General features: G+C 38.4%; 1 protein-coding gene across 2 annotated transcripts; it reads left to right on the plus strand.

The window, feature by feature from the left end:
• Positions 1-11,433: 11,433 nt before the first annotated feature.
• LOC137381375 (insulin gene enhancer protein ISL-1) lies at positions 11,434-19,568 on the plus strand. 2 transcript variants are annotated; one of them, XM_068053984.1, is made up of 6 exons: positions 11,434-11,538; positions 12,420-12,609; positions 13,852-14,108; positions 16,422-16,708; positions 17,637-17,804; positions 19,301-19,568. In XM_068053984.1, exons 1-6 carry the CDS (start codon positions 11,511-11,513, stop codon positions 19,415-19,417), a joined length of 1,047 nt encoding a protein of 348 aa, XP_067910085.1. In that variant the 5' UTR covers positions 11,434-11,510; the 3' UTR covers positions 19,418-19,568. The 2 variants fall into 2 exon arrangements, with proteins under 2 accessions (XP_067910085.1, XP_067909993.1); XM_068053892.1 differs by lacking the exon at positions 19,301-19,568 and having other exon boundaries at positions 17,637-17,962.
• The last annotated feature ends 501 nt before the right edge of the window (positions 19,569-20,069 follow it).

Below are 20,069 nucleotides of genomic sequence, written 5' to 3' on the forward strand. Positions count from 1 at the left end.
CTAGTGTTTTCAGTTTCCAAAGCATCCACCCCTGTTTGTGAGCATAAGTTTTTATGAAGTCTATTTCAGGCAATAAGGATTACATGCTACCTTCCAGCAGGCTGCATTTGCAGTTTAGGAATAAATTCTACAACGTTTACATCAATATATTTGAATGTATGGAGGCACATGGCGAGACCCTATGCGGGTAAGACGACTTGCACACAGGTGCCTTTTTTTTGGTGTCCGAATATATAGCGGTAATTGGTAGGGTGGCGATTCATTAAGAAAAAGTGTTATTTTTGAACCATTTAGACACATTTAAACGTCTGAAAAGTAATTTACTATGATTAACATGGTAATGAAATGGGACGGCTGGGTCATTTCTAATAGCGTGGGTAACTCTCCAGCCCTTCTACTTCAGTTCCCCTTTGTTCTTTGGGTTCCCGTGCAAGTATTATTGAAAGTTGAATAGCAGAGCTAGTGATTGCGGATGAACTCTCTGTGTATTATGCAAAATAGGACACCTATTTTATGAAGGCAAAGTTGGGCAATCGTAATGGAATTGGACGCAGGTTGAACTGCGGGACCCCGAGTGTTCTCAACCTCATCTCCTTATTGGCTGCCATTGCTGACTATTATTCTTCAATTTAAAGAAATCTATCGCCGTATTAAGGTGGTGACATGGCGGAAGTTTTATATACTCCCGTTATACGTTCCGCAATACTATACAATGTTGTATGGAAACTATTCAGTGTAAATAAAGAACTTGGAACTTGCATAATGTACGATTGTATAAGTGTAGTACTCCGTGTAATGTTTAGAGAGATGTTGCATTTAATTACATATTACAGCCACTACACTTCTAAAATATTTCATTGGTTGTAAAGCGCTTTGAGACGTCCTAAGGTCGTGAAAGGCTTTATATAAAGGCAAATCTTTTTTCTTCACACATCAACTCAAAGTTTCAATTTGTAACAAATGTAAAGGATTAAACAGGAATTGGCTTATTAAACATTCTACATTATATATAATGCATTAAATGAGTGTAGAGTTTTAAACCATCTGATGGCTTTAGGTAATATGTTTCATCTTCGCCGGCTTCATATAATTTTCGAATATTAAACTATTTTATAGCGAAAGTACTGAAGCATGGTTTATCTCAACATTTATTCCGCCATGTATGCATTTAACAAAATCTCATTTACAGCTCTGATCATAAATTTGGACCAGGTCCCGTACCTGTCAATTATTATAATCCCACCTAAGTGCAGCCTGCTCCATTTCCCTTGCAGTATTGTGAAGCAAGTCAATTAACATGTTCACATTGAAATTCGTCAGTTCAGAAGTTAAAACAAAAGCGGGTGGCCAAGAAAGGGAAATTGCCTGTGGCCACCCCTCTTTTTCTCTGTTCAGAACAAACATAGTCTGACCTTAGAATAAGACTGCAAGAATTATATTTTAACATACAATGTATTAATTTGTTGAGTGTTACTTTGTAAGAGGTAACTTAAGCAGTTTACCTTCCCTTTAATTAAAGTGTTGTTAATTGTTTTATGCCTTCATACTTCTTGAATGTGAAACATTGTTTACTAACATATACTGCCAATTAATTTGGGAACTTGTTTTCCGCTATAATATTCCATATTTCAAAGGTCTGAATGCTATATTGTTCAGCCGATATTGAATGTGCCGCTTAGAATGATAGCTGTCAATCAGTAGATTGCATCTTGGTTTATGCGGTCCAGATTTAAGACTAGAGTAAAAAAAAACTGAGACAACTGCTCCTGCAAACAGTTAAATATAATCAAATAGTGATCATATTCTTACATACACCACGTTTTATATTCAGTTTACCACATGCGGAGTGATTGACTTTGAAGTTTTATTTCCATCTAATACCGGAAACAATAGGTTACGATTTTGGAGATGAGAGAGTACCGCACCACGCAAAATTCAGACATGACAACTGCAAAATTGTATATATTGAAGTACAGCGCCCCCTTTCAAGTTACATTACAGAATGGTATTTTAGCGGCTCCGTCAAAATAAGTTGATACACCGTATAATTTGTTAATTTTCAATATCTGTGCAATTGGCAGTACGATTATTTTGCAACAGGATACATAAACTATAATTAGTGTGCTATTCTTCTAACAGTGCGTTCAATAATACTGTTAGGTTTCTATAGTAACATTTAGTCTACTTCAAAAAACCTTCATATTCTATGGTTGATCGTCACGTGGTCGCCCTCCCCCACACAGGCAATACTCAGACAGAGCCGGATGGCTCATAAAACCCAGACAAAACATGCTGTACTTCAGCGTGATTGTCCCCCCAATTTGTAAACAACTATCGCTCGCTCATTAAATGCCTATTGTGACTCCAAATGTCTTCCTAAGTTGAGGTGCTTGCGTCTATATTAACACACAGGGCGAAACCAATGTATATCCAAAACGTGAAGTCAGGAAAGCAATGCTGGTTGTTTGATCAGTATGCCTCCCAATTTAACCAAATGTTTCTCACTATGAACTTGTTTGATCGCAACCCGGCTGTTTGACGAAAGTTATATTGTTTGTGACCCACATTTTCCTTTACAATCCGTTGTTGCAACACCTGAATAGAAATGTGTAATTATATGTGCAGTCTGTGCTGTCACTTATGACCAATTAATATTAGTAAACAATGAAAATAAATAACAACTAACTTATGTGCTTCCGCAAACAACCCGGAGAAGTACAATGCAATCCAGTGAAATACAAACTATAAAGTTAACACGGCAACACACATATATGCATAAACCTGGAGCACATTTCTTCAATTGCCCCTTCAACAACTCTACAAAGATGACAAATTCAATGCTACATACAATTTAACGGATGTTGGCGGGGGTTCTAAAATTCTCAAGATATTTTATTTTTCTTTTGTCTGTTAAATGTCATAAAGAAAATACATGATTTTCTTATTCAGAAGTTATGAATTCCAGTATTTGTTATCCTAATTCAAATATTAATTTTAAAGAGGTATATCGAATTCATCGCATTTATTTCTGATCCTTTCTGTCTTTATACACACAGTATAATTCTACATTCTTCCACAATCTTGCAAATAACATTGACTGGCGTGAGTGTTTTGCATCGTTGTAAATTCGTTGGTCGAAATATATGCAAAGGCAGGGAATTACATAATGAAAGTATACATAAGAAGGAGAAATGTTGATTGGGTATGATGTGTATGGCCGAGTTAGCTAGCTGAGGGAGGTATGCTGTCTCTTTAAGCAGGTTGCTGCGCTAATAAATTGGATTCTGTTGACTTGAAACTGAGGCTCCAGGCTGCTCTCTTTTCAGTTAGCGGTACAGAGCGCTCTCAATAGATTTAGTGCTAATATGGTACATTTGTTCTACACATTCAGCAGTCAAGGTCCATGAGATTAAAGATCGCCCACCTCTGGAGAATAAAGAAACCTCCAGGGAATCCAATAAATTTGATGATTGATTTCTCTAGTGCATTTTTTCTCCGGCGTAGAATTCATACCTCAGCACATTGTTGCTGTAATTTAGTTTATGTTAACTTCCCTCATTCATCTGCCTTCCAAATGCAGCAAAAATTAAAAGATTTATTGTTGAATTAGCTTCTAGTAGGCCTGGAAAATACAATTCGAATATAATAGAAAACAGCCCGGAATTAAAGCTTTATATTCGCGATCTTCATAAAAGCATATTTTAAATATTTTGCAGTGCTGGTTTTATAGATTGGTTTAAGTAATGCCAACTCCTGTGGGCTTTGGAAAAACACGCTTGTTTGAACTAGACGCATTTAATCTTAAAACTATAATAACGACTTTAAAGAAGTATCCTCTGTTGTTCACCGTAACAGGGATTTTTTTCTCCCATACGGCTATTTTTAATAGACATACACATTTTGAGAATACAGTTAATATTACCCGCCGAGTCATTGTGTCTAATTGTATATTTAAGACAGAACTAAATGGTGAGATCAAATCAATTTCTCTCACTGGGACTCGGGTACTGTAGTTTCTGTTATGTACTTATTCCAACAAATTGCACGCTAGTTGTGCTCCGTCCCCATACTGATCGGCAACTTCCACTGCATTTTAACATAGTCTATTCAAAAACCTCTGGAAATTTGGTTCTGCTTAAACACCAATAAATGTTGGATTATTAAGGAAACGTGTATCTTGACCCGAGGCGCTACTGGAAACAATTACAAAAAGACACTTCATTATTCCATTTACATCCAGATTAAATTGCAGATAGTAAGGTTTTTTGTAGTGTTTTAATATATAAACAGGGTCATGGGGACAAGTGTCGTCATTTCTTCGTATCATATATGAAACTAACATTGTTTGATCAAGGCATACACTTGACATATGCATAATACTTACAAAGCTTTATTGTTGACGATTAACGGTTAAAACTCTTCCGTATTGCGCAAAAAGCCGATCTGACCCTCTGATGTCATGTGGTGAAAGCCTATTGATCATTTGGTTGTGCTATACTCGCGCGATTTGCTATAGCTTCTAGCGGTTGGAGAAGGAAACTAGCCCGATCCCCCCTCCCCCTCCAAAAGAATGACGAATTTTATGTTTTATGTTCAGTGAAACCGTCGGTCGATGTTAGCGGGGGGCGGGAGAGATATAGCTGAAAAGAGAGAGACAGAGAGATCTACCCCCAAAAAATCCAAATACTGTCTAAGCTGATTTGGCGACCCCTCGTTCCTCATGGGATTCCTGACACATTGGAGCCGAGACCTTCACACTTTAATTCCACTCTAACACTTTCAACTCCAATCTCAGCTACATATACAGCCCGATATTCAGACAGATCAAAATTAGTGCAATTACCATGCCCAGCGGGAGAGTTAGTATGCACAACAACACATACAGACCGACACATGGATTGATAAACACAAATCATAATTTTTAAAAAGCTTCACTGTCCAAAAGCATAGTTATCTGGGATAAATCAACTCCCCTACGCAAATTATATCATTTTCAATGCGTGTAGGCTTTAAATGGGAACGAATATATTCTCCTCTGTCTGAGACGCCCTGAAAGGACTTAATTGAACAGGAAGAAGATTATATTTAATTACTCTGTTCCAAAAACTGAACACCAGCAAACCTAATGTGCAGCCTGAAACTGAGCGTGATCCGAGGAAAGCATAGTGTGCAACTCGTTCTTAATTTTTAAAATGCAAAAATGTCACGAACCACAAAGAGGAAAGTAGAAAAGTAGACAGCCAAAGTTACAGGGCAGAAAAACAGAAATATTCAGCTTGCCTTTCCAGCCTTCTCTAATTGTATACATATAATATATCGTTTTAAAAATGAGAACCACCAACATATGTTTGGCTGGGCCTTACACGAATGATTTCTACAGACGCAAGTGTTTCAGACATAGTCCGTTACTCCCTCCTTCCTAAAAGTATAAACAAATAAGCGAATAAAAGAATTGGTTGAATATTAAGATAAATGCCATCTCCACTTACATGCTCCAACACAGATACCAGAGTGTGGTTAAACCTATAGCATTCCTTTTCAATTTAGATATGTCATTTAGAGCTTAATTAGATACATTTCAGAAGTAAAACGATAAAACCAAGTATCTCTGTGTAGAATTAAAAGGGGCCACACATAGGCAGCTTATTGCAATGGAATGTAAAGAATGTTTGAAATAAAATAAATTCTAATGGGACACTTACAGCAAGGGATGACGTAATGTTACTGTAAAATAATGGTAAGAAAATCATATTTATAACTGCGGGTTGGGGTTATCTGAGCATCCTAGCGACCCTCAGCTGGTATTTAAGTATTAGATAGTTGTTAGTGCAATTGTTGGCAAGTATATGGACTTAACTGCTGCAATCATCTGAACACGCTTATTGGAAATCGATCAAGAGAATTCGTCTGAGTGTATTTTCCTTCGTGCAAGCAAACATGGGTGTGTATCCCAGAACTTGCACCGTTGCTTGCTTTTGATGCCCTGTGAGTTATTATGGTTTGGTCGAGGACAAGGTTTTGTGTACGTTCACTGGATGAAATTTCCACGCCACATCGTGAAACTTAAGCTTTCTTCAAACATTTGTCTGACCGATTTCCAATTCGGATTCATAGCGCATGCGAGTCAATCCTATATCAGTCTTGCTGATATATTAATATGATCATATGACATGCAAATAGAGTGTTGTTTATTTTACAACACGTGCCTCGTAGTTGCCTCGTAGTCAGAAACGGAATCAAGTATTAGAAACGTGCCCACATGATAAGGTGGTTGCTTGAGGACCCCACCCCCGACGCAATTTTGGCGCGCGCACACACTCGGCTATAATTTGCGCAAATTACCCACCTTGCTAGCAAAACAAGTTAGTTTGTATATTGAAACACAGACAATTTATCAAACAAATATGAGGGCACGCTAAATCATGAATCAATTATATCATTTGTATAGCTAGATTTCTGGGATATTTTAGGGCAGGACTCGATCCCACCGTGCCTCTTTCATCAAATAGATCATGGTGGGTTTATTGTGATAGCGAGGGGTTTGACAAAAAGATAGGTTGGAAAGTAACTTGTGAAGAGGACATAAGGGGGGGCTACATAGCAATATTGATAGGTTAAGTGAGTGGGCAAAGGCCTGGCAAATGGAGTATAATGTGGGAAAGTGTGAAATTGTCCACTTCGGCGGGAAGAATAAAAAAGCATATTATCTAAAAGGTGAGAGATTGCAGAGCTCTGAGATGCAGAGGGATCTTGGTGTCCTATTGCATGAATTACAAAAGGTTAGTAGGCAGGTTCAGCATTTGCTTGAAAAGCTAATAGAATGTTATTGTTTATTGTAAGGGGAATCGAATACAAAAGTAGGGAGCTATACAGGGCATTGGTGAGGCCACAGCTGGAGTACTGTGTACAGTACTGGTCTCCTTATTGAAGGAAGGATGTAAATACATTGGAGGCAGTTCAAAGAAGGTTTACTAGACTAATACTTGGAATGAGCAGGCTGTCTTATGTGGAAAAATTGGACAGGCTAGGCTTATATCCGCTAGAATTTAGAAGAGTAAGTGGTGAGTTGATTGAAACAAGATCCTGAAGGGTCTTGATGGGGTGGATGTGGAAAGGATGTTTCCTCCCCCCCCCCCCCCCCCTTGTGGAAGAATCTAGAACCAGGGGTCACTGTTTAAAAATAAGAGGTCACCCATTTAAGACAGAGATGAGAAGAATTTTTTTCTCTCAGAGGGTGGTGATTCTTTGGCATTCTCTTCCTCAAAAGGTGGTGGAAGCAGAGTCTTTGAATATTTTAAGGCAGTGGTAGATAGATTGATAAGCAAGGGGGTGAAAGATTATCGGGGGTAGGTGGAAATGTGGAATAATCAGTTCAGCCATGAACATTGAATGGCAGAGCAGGCTCGACGGGCCGAGTGGCCTACTCCTGCTCTTAATTCGTATGTTTTTACGTACCATCACCTCCCCTACACACACACAACAGTGCGATATGCGTCACAGATCTGCTTGTGCAGCTAGAATATATATGGCATTTTGTGGAAATGTTTAAATTAATTACAACATGAAGTTTACCAGCAAAATTCACACTAAACGATCTGTCAGCCATTATCAAAACATACATTACTAAAGTCCAAAAGCTGTAATCTTCAGTAAAACGTATTGCCACCATAAAATCGTTCCCCTCTTTTCATGTGAACTGTTCCATTGGATAATATTATGAGCTCCACAGATTATGTGAGCAGAATGGTTGAAAGTTAGCAACGATACAATCGTGAGATCAGCCAGAACAACATAAATGCACTCACGATTTCAAAGCATTCAGCATTAGAGCTTGAACAATAAATTTAAAGCATTTGTCGTTAATCATTTAGACCACATATTTAGTTCTCGAGTTTATATTAATTTACCGAATGAAATTAAATTGGCATAAAGTACGTTAAAATATAGAACTAATTAAACTATGGAACTAATAGCGATAAACTGCTGAATGTGCTTCACAGGTGACATCAGCAGTTTGGGACTGTCAATAAAATAACATGTATGTTCAAACAATTAATATATGCAAATCCCTGCGTGAATGGGCGAGTGGAAATGCTATCCTTATCCAAATGATGGATGTTGCAAAAGGATATCCCCTTGTTAAGTTAAAATTAAACGGACGAGCGCTCAAAGGGTGCTTCAATGGAGCATTCCTCATGCCAGAATACTTTCAGAAATCTAACGTCTTTGGTCAATTTGTAAATTTAGGAACGAATGAATGTGCTACAGTCCTGGTTTATAACGTCATGACTGCAGTCCATTGGTGCTTTCGTAAACTGGCGTAAGGCAAATAACGCTGAGGTGTATGTCGTTTGGTCCAGAATAATATGCATTCCAAACTAATGCTTCGGTGTCACAATATCTGATGCTATCGTTAGGCATGATTATACTTTAAATGTCCTAATCTGCGTACAATCAGTGTAATGCCCCAGATTGTATTTTTGTGACACCTCGAAGAAATGTAAATTTAAAGGAAACTGAATTCAAGAATTCTCATATGTTGGTATTTTCTAACTAGTGTGTTTCATTTTTGAAATAAGTTAATTTGCTTGCAGGAACATAATTACTAACGACTCCCGTTTCTAATTCTGACTGAGTAGCAATTACGGGTTGGCTGGTTGATTTTGAATAGGAAACTGATCTGAAATTGACAAGTCCATCATTGGGAAAGGGAGACTGGCTTTAAAGCGCAGGCTTTTCGGACAATTTGCTGCAATGTGACAGCGGACAAACTGTTAAATGCTTTGTTTTCTTCCTCACTGAACTGCGGTCTGTCACTATAGGTTTCCGCTAAACCACGTGTTTATTTGTCAGTTTAGGACTATTATCAGCAATTATTCTTTGTAATTACGTATTAGGTTTACGCACAGCTGAAACATCGAAAACGCACTGGTTTCACCCGCTCGTGCGACCCACGTGTGTTCCTCCCGAATCGCTAGCTCATATCTAAAAAGCCTTGGGTAATTAAGTTTATTCGAATGTGCATTGTTGATATTGTATAAAAGGCAATCAAAGTTAAAGCTCGTTAGAAGTGTTTATATTTCAAGAGCAGATGATGCACAGATGGACAGTTTAGAGTCCAGCGCTTCAGCCTGTTTCTGTTTTCAGCTCCGTATTTTTGTTGTGGGTCTCTTTTTACTGGCATCTTAGCTGCGATGAGGTTTAAGCGTAACTCGTCTTTGCTGACAGGATTTCGCGGAGTATTTTCGTTATTCACTCATGGACTGTTTGCGGGTTAGTCTGTCTTGTACATCACGCACAAATAAGTGTGCACACCGGTACAGCATTAGTAGGAGCGGCATGTGGCCTCACAAGCCAAGTATGAAAGGTGCTGGAGAAATATCCCTGATTTTCGTCTGATAAAGCGGACTATTCGGTGCTTGCATAAAAGCGTGAAAGTGCTCTCAATAAAACGGACGATTTGAGGGCCAAATCATTCACATATATTAGAAAGGTCATAGCATTATCCAAATGTGCAGAGAATTGCAGCTGTCCATTCGGTTTAAAGGGTTTCGGCAATACTTCCGCTCTCTTGGTATTTAGTTAGGGCGGTCAAATGCGCAGATCCCGAGGTTGATCATATCCTGCCTGGAAGAGCATTTGAAACTTGTGTGTTGAAATGTAAAAATTAGCATGCTATGTTGTGGACACGCCGGACCGTTTTGTTATAGAACACTATTCCAGCCTCTACACGAATTCTGAATTGCTAAATCGCGGATATCAGTAAATTATTTATTCATATATTCAGACTCAATGGCACCCTTGGTATCCTTTCAATCAAACGTGCTCTTATCGAGGTGCTTTGTGCGTATTCCAGGAATGAATTTCAAAGCTAAAATTCCTACACCTTCATATTTTAGAAGCAGTATTTCTCTTGCAAAGTATTTTCCTATTATTTTTAGTGTTTTTCATTAAACAGTATTTTCGCCTTTGAAAGAAACTATAGAAAAGTATGGAGTAGCAATAATCTGCAGTTAGATGCCAGTTTTCTTACCTTGGTTTTACTGCATTTTTCTTACACGTGGCACTTAACAGATTGGAAAATCTCAGATGTGCAAACTCGAGAGAATTGATCAGTTATTATGCTGCACATCGCATTCTTGTTCCGAAGTACTCTCCACAGCCTTCTCCAGAAAAGAATTAAGACAATGGATTATCTACACTGAGTGTTTCACTATAAACTTGTCCAGTGGAAACCCTGCGTATAACAAGCTGCATATGCTGCCCTCGCATTTATTTATTCAAGAAATATATAGTCGTAAAACAGTCAATTGAAAACAGTATAGTCGCATTTTATTGTTTCGACTTATACTGTGTCTGCATTGGAAGCAGTATCGCAGTATTTAGGGGAGCTGGCTTGTCTCTGCCGCACACTGACCTTGCCCTGCACTTCACTAAACACCTCAGCGTAACGCATAAAAACGATGAAAAATGCAGCTAATTCTATGCTTATTGTAACTAATTCGTAATCCTACCTACATTCCTAAAAACACGATTTTGTAAAACATACGTTTTGAAAACAAAATTTCCATCTCTCAAGGGTTGTTACGCTGGAAAACCGCGTTCTAGAATGGATTTTCCTCAGGCAAATGAGTTCAGACTCCAATTACCCATGACTGGGAAAAGTTTGACTACAATTTAAACAAATCTAAAATAACAATAATGTTGAATCTTTAAGTTATACTGAAAGCTTATATCCAAAGCTCAAACACTACCCAACTCCTCCATCCCACCACCTATTTACATATACAGGTGCTGTGCTGCTGCATGAATCGGTGCACTGCAGGAGACGATGGCCAAACACTCAGAACGGGAACTTTCAAAGAATGGAGGGAGCACTGCAGAAAGAACAGATCAGGGATCACAGGCGAAGTAAATCGAGAAAGAGGAGGGAAAAGGGAGCAAAAGAAAAAGTCGGGGCAGGAAAGGAGAAAGCTGAAAGGCCCAAAGGTTATGCGATAGGACGCTGCTGCAGCCCTGGAGCCCAGTGCATGTACACACACTGGCAGCCGCTGAGGCAAGACAATGCAAACAGCTGGTGCTGCCCGGGTCGAGCACTGGGCCAATCAGCGCGTTGGGGGGTGGGGGGGGGGGGGGGGGTGGTGGCGGGGGGTGGGGGGAGGCCGACAGGAAAGGGGGAGGGGGAAACGGAGGGAGCCGGCGTGCGTCTGACGTCAGGCGCGCTCTACGTCAGGCCAATGGCGAGGAGTTCGAGGAAGCGCAGGCAGAGTGTGTGAGAGATAAGGAGCAGTGAGCATGAGCGGCTGGACTGCATACACTGCCTTTCTGCACAACCCCATCCCCAGTGTCTGGCAGCAACAAGCCGCAACGACCGCACTCCTCTTAACCGGCCCTACTCTGTGGATATAACCAAGGACTCCCTGAACCCCCCCTCCTCCCGCCCCCACTCCACCTCCCAAAAAATCCAAGGAAAAAAAAACAAAAAAAAAACTTTTACACAATAACAAGAAATGGGAGACATGGGAGATCCACCCAAAAGTAAGTTTTCTTCATTGCTGTTGCATTTCGAGGATCGGATTCAGGTGCTAGGAGTTGATTAGTTTCGCAGGTCAACTCCTGTAGCTGTAGCTTTGCTGTTACCTCTGACTTGCATTGCTCTTGAACATTAATTATGCCGTCGAGCATTTGGGTTTATTTTGTATGTTGTACAGCACTGTATCCAGGTTCAGGTAAAAGATGAAACGTCTTGCATTGAGTCTACATTGTTAAATGTATTCCCACCACTGGCGATACGTGTGAACATAACAGCTTTGTAGCAGGGTAGAGTTGCAGTAAAGCGTGCTGAACAATTTTTGAACATTTGGATTACTTGTTTCAGAGTCTTGTGAGATGCATTAGATCCATACATCTGATTATTCAGGATCTCTGCTAAGATAAGCAAAATTTGATGCTGCAGATTAATTGAACTTTTTCTGCTTATAATATTCTGATTGAAATAGTATAATGCATGGACTCATTCTGGAATGTTTTCTAAACTTTTATATGTTTAGCACGCAGTTTTGGAAAAAAAAAGTTTTGCATGCTTCTAAAGATTCTTAAAAATGAATTCACAAACCTACCCCTGCACGCGTTTTTGCTGAAAACAGTGTGAAAATGCTAAGACAAAAATGAAAGTTCATTTCCTGATTTAGAGTATTAAGTAAGTCGCTTAGTACTAAAATATACATTTTTTGTATTCCAATTATTTTACCCTTTTATTTTGGACTCCATAGTGTTACAAAACAGCCTGAAATATATCTTTAGATCTATCCAGTAAATGTAACAGCTATATCAAACAAACTATAGTCGAATATATCTCTGATAGAAGGAGCCAAGCCCTTTGATCGGTTTCATGGCACCATTTTCATATCAATTTACAGAAAAACGCCTTATTTCACTGTGTGTTGGTTGTGGGAATCAGATTCACGACCAGTATATTCTTCGAGTTTCTCCGGATCTGGAATGGCATGCCGCTTGTCTAAAATGTGCAGAGTGTAATCAGTATTTGGACGAAACATGTACCTGCTTCGTTAGAGATGGCAAAACATACTGCAAGAGAGACTATATTCGGTGAGTGAAGATTTTTTTTTTAAAGATAATATTCCAGTTCTATTCACCTATGCTGTCCTTCCGCTGTCTCTAAATGACCCCCCCCCCCCCTTCAACAACCCCGTATTAACCCTTCAATGGCTTTATTCCTATCTGTTTTACCTTATCTTATCTCAACTGGCGAGTAGACGAGATCAAATTGCCCATTATTTGGCAGCAAACAATTGACATATTTAGATAATGCAACTGCTTCCTTTAGTGGGCACAAAAATCTGTGTGCTGAGAATATATGAATCTTGCCTCTCCTGGTCCTGCTATCCACAAATCTGAGCTTTAAAAACGTTTATCACTAGAACAGTTGTTTAAATGTTTACGAGTGACAGCAATTCGTTAAAAACAATCGCTGCCACCAGTTTAGTCTGTGTATTTCCGAATGTTTGTAAATGTGGATAGAAATGAGGCATGTGAACTGAAAGTGCAAATCAGTTCCAGTGAGCTCTATCAAATGGAGAATTAATGGAACACAATGGGCTCATCCACAACCTAGCAATTTTCGAACAGTATCAAAACTTCCAGTGCAATATATTGCGCGCAAGCTGTGTATCGATTTGTACGACTTATACAGTTAATTTAAAAACACTTTATAATATCTTCTACCAAACTGAGAGAATAAAGTGTAAAATAAATACGATTGTTGTACACTAAAAACACATTAAAATACCCTGTCACCGATTGGAATACTGATTCTTAAAACAGTGACTTTTGCTAATGAATGTTCCAAAATGAAATTTTTAGTTTGAATTTTTAAAAAAATGAGTTTGGATAAAAAATGAAAATCGGTTTTATGATATCAAATAGGACGGCACAATATGCACCGATTAAAAATCATGCTACATTGTAATGAATGTACATTATCTGAAAAACTGTTAATAAACTTCACCTTGGACAGTATGCCAAGTCGCTTTATACTTGTGGATTATGGAGTGTATGGTTCAATGTTTTTTTTAACTTTGACATTATGTAGAATTGTATCACTGTTTAGCGGACATGTTTAGGATTAAAATGAACAGAAATATATTTTACGTTCCGATTAATATGAAGTATAATTTGGTCCATTTTACATTTCTGTGTTATGGTAAGAAACTGCAGAATCAATTCAGAAGTAATGTGTTGACTCTAGAATCACCTTATCTCGTTGTATTAAAGTTTATAACATACTTTTGACCCTTTAGTAAATGTCTTTGATGCTTTTTTGACTTGCAGATTGTACGGAACTAAATGTGCGAAGTGTAATATAGGATTCAGTAAGAATGACTTTGTGATGAGAGCTCGCAGTAAGGTGTATCACATCGACTGCTTCCGCTGTGTGGCGTGCAGTCGCCAGCTCATCCCGGGTGATGAATTCGCATTGCGGGAAGACGGACTCTTCTGCCGGGCTGATCACGATGTTGTCGAGCGAGCTTCGGTCGGTCCAGACCCCCTCAGCCCCATGCATGGCAACAGACCCCTACAGATGGCGGGTATGTACGCTTTCAAAACTTGGTTTTATGTTAGAGTCCATCCATACGTCATGTAATGAAAACAGCTATTTTATACCGTCTCGTACTTCAATGCAACGTTTTGAACTTTTTAAAAACATGTTAACGATGTACAACCGTAAAAGGTTTCGTGTTGTAGAGTTAAAATTTTGAATTTCTGAATGTTTTACTGAAATGTTTCACTACAGGCCGGAATGTGTGGTTTGAATCTTGACAACGGGGCTCTGCACAGGCGAAACACTCTGCAATTGCATGCTTTCCGTGTGCCATACATTTTGTATCCAATTGTATATTTTATGTTTGATGGCATTCAGGATAAATTACAAACAACCAATGTAGGGAATATGAATCTGAACATGCTGTCCTTGCATGTTAAATATCTGAACTAGTTTTAAAACTTTTTTGGGGGGGTGGGGGTGGGGAGGAGGTGGGCGAAGAACAGTCTCCGGTTACCCTTGTGTTTCAAGTTGAACTGTTTTAATTGTCAGTAGTTCGCGATACAAGCTTTGAAGAAACCTACTTTTACTTATAAATGCTCCAGTTGCTATTCACACGGGTTTATCTGGAACCATCGTCATATACACAATTTAAAAAAGATTTCCCTGAATCTGCAGGGGACAATTGAACATTATACAGTTCAAATATTATGGCAGAATCATTTATAGTAACAGCGTGTTATATCAGTGTAGATTGCAGTTTCTTTGTAAGTACAAATTCCTATTAATTTTTATGCAAATGAAGACATTAACCATAGATATTGAGATATGATTGAATATTTCTGAGAATTACCTCTATAATCCAAATATGTTTAAGTAGTCTTCATGAATTGCTATATCAGTTAATATCGCTCAGAGATTATCTGATGTAATCTTTTATAGTAGGGCTTTGCTCCGTCCTTTTTTAGATCTCCTCCCCGGCCAAAAAATAATCGAAATACATGTTGTCCTTATTAAAATACGTTGCATTCCGAAAGGGAATCGATTTGAAACCTGCATAATTATGTTTGATGACTTTTCAAGTAGCGTCAGTCGCATTTGATATTTCATTCCACTGTAAATATTAGATCTTACTGTTTTACAGCAATCGTGCTGGATTCCTTGTTGTTCTTTATAGCAGGATGTATTTCGGAGCTGCTTAGAACTGCAAATGTATATGCTATGTAAATATAACTTTGTTCTAGTAATATGTTTGACATTAAATATCAAATTACATCACCCACGGATAATGCTGAATTGCATTTATCACAACACAATCTGATTTTTTTAAAGCAAACTTTAATAACCTATTTAAAGGGATACCACCCCTATATGTATTACGTTGTCTGTTTATACTATATCCGTTTTATTAAATTTTATCAAATGCATCGCAGTATGTTTCTTTTCATAAACGAAAAATTATTTTGATTTATGACTGATTACAAGTAAATACTGTACTCTATAATGGAAATGTTATTCCATTAGTTTCCATTTAGACTCTTTCACAGAAAACCATATTTCAGGGAAGCATAATTGTGAGAGGACTTTTGAAAATCTAATTTTACCTGCTACACGGTCCACTGAACCTTTCATAAACACATCAAACGCTGTAATTCTCTGATCACACCCTTGAAACTTTGCGGGAGCCCCGTTTATCACATCACATATCTGACTGCATGGAGAGTGGAATCTGGCTCAACATAATGCAAAAACCAAGTTGCTACAATACAAACTTGCCTACAATAACGGCGATTATAGCAAACGCGGCAAATGACCGACCGCTTTGCTTCTTCTGCAGAGTCGTCTATATCAGCAATGTGCTTCTATCCGATTGTATTTGTATGGATTTGATTGTAATTAGTATTCAGATAACTGGAGAATGCGGTCTTGTTGAAACCGAACCTGAAACCCAGACCTATAAACATTGTTTCTGATTCATTTAAATTTAATTGGCACATACAGATTGTGTAATGTATATATCATATACAAGAGATATTTAAGATTGATTTGTTTTGGCTTTTCGACCTCATGCAGTTAAATCAGTTTTGGACGTCATGTCGGACAGTTCCAAGACTCCTTTTAATTTGATTTTATTGTCACCTCAGACCTTATGCTTCATTCAAGGCAAGATTCTCTGACAAACTCGAGCTACACTTGCTTTCTACAGCCTGGTTTTATTGCAAATCAGTTCACGCAGTCCCATTAATAGGCTTCAAGCTAGTTTTAAGATGTAGTGTTATTGTCAGAACAAATATTAGACCATGTGCTATTGCCCATTATGCTGTTCAATAAACTTAGGATATGTTGCCTGTTTCTACAGCAGAGCCCATTTCTGCCCGACAACCAGCTTTGAGGCCGCACGTTCACAAACAGCCCGAGAAGACGACTCGGGTGCGGACAGTTCTGAACGAGAAGCAGCTCCACACGTTACGGACTTGTTATGCTGCCAACCCAAGGCCCGACGCGCTCATGAAGGAGCAGCTCGTGGAAATGACAGGCTTGAGCCCCCGTGTCATTAGAGTCTGGTTTCAAAACAAGCGCTGTAAGGACAAAAAAAAGAGCATCCTCATGAAACAACTGCAACAACAACAACCCAACGACAAAACAGTAAGTACTTTTGTTTTCCTGAAATTTCATGGGAACTTTGACACCAGACGTGTCTATTTCCGTGCAAACTGCAACACATACGGTTGAAAGCTTTGCTGGCTATCACATCATGTTTAAAACATGAGCGTTTTCATAAAAGATACAATTCTAGTAATAAAAATGCCACAGTAGCCTTTTCCAGTTTCAAATACACTGATGTTTGAGTTAAATACTATCCTTCGAATTCACTTCTTACAGTACGTTAACTAATTCTTGGTGATTCCGAATTACTTTGCAATATTGTACCCATAATTTGAGAATACCATTTTTGAAATTAATGGAATTGCTAATACAGATGAAAAGGTAGTTTCTTTTTTGTGGGCTTTGAAATGTTGAGTGGATCGATTAATATACAATTCTTAGAAATCTATCTTTGAACTATCGCCATTAATTTTAGGTCCAACCCCTTTACCTTTTGTATTGTAAATATAATAGCAGTAGGTTACCTTAACCAGATCAAATATGGTTTTGGGAGTGAATGACTGTCACATTTCCAACACTAGAAATGGTCTTTATTTAAATATATTACAAACTCTTGGTCTGTGTGGTGATGACACTGTTTATATCACTGTTCAACATCATGAGCATTTCCTACTCCATTTTATGCATGATATTGTAATTTCCTATTTTACTGTTACACATCTTGAATTGTTTGGATAACACTCCACCACATGCATTAGGAGATCCTAGATTGTATGCTGCATTTTTGCTGGGTGACAGAAAGTGGCTTACAGGAAATTTTAAAGTGTTACCCTAAAGGTACCCAGATTAGAAGACTGTTGAGATGCATGCTTTGCTAACACAATAAGAAAGAAAGAAAGAGAGAAAGGTGATGGATGTGCACTGTAACAATAAAATTAAGCAATAAGTACTGTTGGCTTTTTTGAAGAATATCCAGGGGATGACAGGGACCCCAATGGTAGCTGCCAGTCCTGAGAGACACGACAGCAGTTTGCAAGCCAACCCAGTGGAGGTGCAGAGTTACCAGCCGCCTTGGAAAGTTTTGAGTGATTTCGCTTTGCAGAGTGATATAGAGCAGCCTGCATTTCAGCAACTGGTGAGTGCCAGCAACTTGCAGAACACCATCACCACCACCACAATACAGACTGCACCAGAAATCACTGCAATCAGGGGACCTGCTACACACCAATCCATATATAGACAATTCATGGATATAAAAATTGCAGAATCCCTCTTTTGCCAGCCTTAGTATTTTCATTTTGATGACCATCAAGAAAGTAGGGGGGAGGGGGTAAAAAAATCTATTTAAAAATTTTATTGCTTTCTCCCACAGATTCAAATAGTCTGTGTTTAACATTAAACACTGATGATGACTGTTGTTGTTTGAAACATACACTTCTTTCATTTTATTCCAAGTATTGTCAATTAGGCATTTTAAATCAAATATTTTAAATTCAAAACACTACTGATCATTTTAATGAAGGGTGGAATTGAGGGTGTGGGGCACCACAATATTGAAGGCAAGACACATAAACCATGGGACAAGCAGATTTCCGTTTCAAATACAGCCAATGAAAATGAAACAAAATGGATGCTGTTAGTATATTTCAGTTTTAGTTTTAGTGTTATTAAAAGTGGGTGGGCTGATGGTAAGGAAACCCCTGTCGCTAGCCTTCTAAGAAAATATCTGTGAAAAGTCGAGCTGAAGGTTCTTTATTTCACCTAACTCTTTTGTAAAGGTGACTATAAAGTGTCCAGCTTTATATGATCACAGTGATGGTAGAGTTTTGTCACTGAATAATTGGACATAACTGTTTAGAATGTGCTACACTGGCTGTTTTATATTTCTTAAAGTATTGCAAACCCACAGTTACTATACTGAATTGAAGTATAGCCTAAATTGTGCTTCCCTGTGGCACATAACAGACAACATGTTTGGGTTACTTAAGTAAAAATATTGGTATAGAGGTGTATGCATGTAATGTATGATACGTTTCAACTTTGTAAACCCATTTAAGTTTAACTCTTTGAGGCCAGTGCTGGCCCCTTTGCAAGGTATCTCAAAACAAATGACAGAAAAATGTCCTGCCTTTTCTGTTGGGAACACACTGCACTTTGGATGTCATATATATTTATTTGGTGGCAGGAAACATTCTCTTGCTTCAAAGTGTGAAGAAAGTTCAGTAATCAAGAGGTTAAATAGATATGTGATGTTTTACAACAAATAATGAATTTCTGCAAAATATTCATTATGTACTTTGGAAAAAATGTACTATTTTACACCATTAAATGTTGCACTGGGAAATGCGACTAGACCTACTTGTGTTACTATGAGATCTTGATTATTTGCTTTGCCATTGTTTTCAACTTAGAGATATTTTGCACTTTAAAGGTAACTTGGCAAAAAGTGCTTTCTGTTTATTGTAATTTGATTGTCATTAATGATAAAATTAATGCAAATCATTGTACAGCCATAGTTACAAAGGTTGAAAATATAGTTTTAATGAACATTATTTTCTGATATATGTGACTTTGGATTAATGTCAACATTTAAAGAGGCCAGAGATCATTGATTTGCTGTGATTTTTACAGGTTAATTTTTCAGAGGGAGGGCCAGGTTCTAACTCCACTGGAAGTGAAGTAGCGTCCATGTCCTCCCAACTCCCTGACACACCAAACAGCATGGTAGCAAGTCCTATAGAGGCATGAGGAGCCTGAACTCTCAGTGCAGCCCTACAGAGAGCCATGAGGAACCCTGGACCCTCAAAACTCTCTGGCCCACACTTTTTTTTTTAAAAAAAGTTCATGCAACCTGGTCCATGTCTGATCAGAAAGCAGCCATCATCCGTTTGCACGAAGTCTCTGTGTTCAAACAACCAATGTTGTACCCTAGCAACACTGTGACGACAATCAGACACTAGAGTGGGATCTGGCAACAAGTGCAAATAGAAGAGACTCCCAAGGCATCTGGGACTTCATGCAAAGACATTTTTGAAGATATAGAAAAGGATGTACATTCGAGATTCTGAGAAATGTGATTTGAATGTGTTCTGCACACAAACAGATAAGATGATCCAGTGGAGAGACTATAGTCCCAACATCTTCAATGGTGCTGCCTTGAAACGACAACAGTGGGTCAGCTTTGCCAAAAAAAATGAAGAGTCCCATACATCTGCAAAAGGTGGACTGGAAAGACAATCGTGACATGCAGAATGTACCACAGCCTAAGTAGTTCAGTGACTGTCCTATAGGATCAGTTCTGAAAGGTATAGTTGCATTTTTGCAATGCTTTTAGTTGACCTGTAACTAAGGACTATTGGATCCTAGATCATTAGCATGTAGCTGGTTCATGAGATTACAG

The sequence above is a fragment of the Heterodontus francisci genome, chromosome 1, assembly GCF_036365525.1.
Source record: "Heterodontus francisci isolate sHetFra1 chromosome 1, sHetFra1.hap1, whole genome shotgun sequence".
Taxonomy (NCBI): Eukaryota; Metazoa; Chordata; class Chondrichthyes; order Heterodontiformes; family Heterodontidae; genus Heterodontus; species Heterodontus francisci.

Excerpts from the sequence above, each read along its gene's own strand:
- LOC137381375 (XM_068053892.1), top strand. The coding sequence starts at position 11,511 with ATGGGAGACATGGGAGATCCACCCAAAA. Across the intron at positions 14,109-16,421 it reads CAGACCCCTACAGATGGCGG|CAGAGCCCATTTCTGCCCGA; the intron begins GTATGTACGCTT and ends CTGTTTCTACAG. Across the intron at positions 16,709-17,636 it reads AACAACCCAACGACAAAACA|AATATCCAGGGGATGACAGG; the intron begins GTAAGTACTTTT and ends GCTTTTTTGAAG.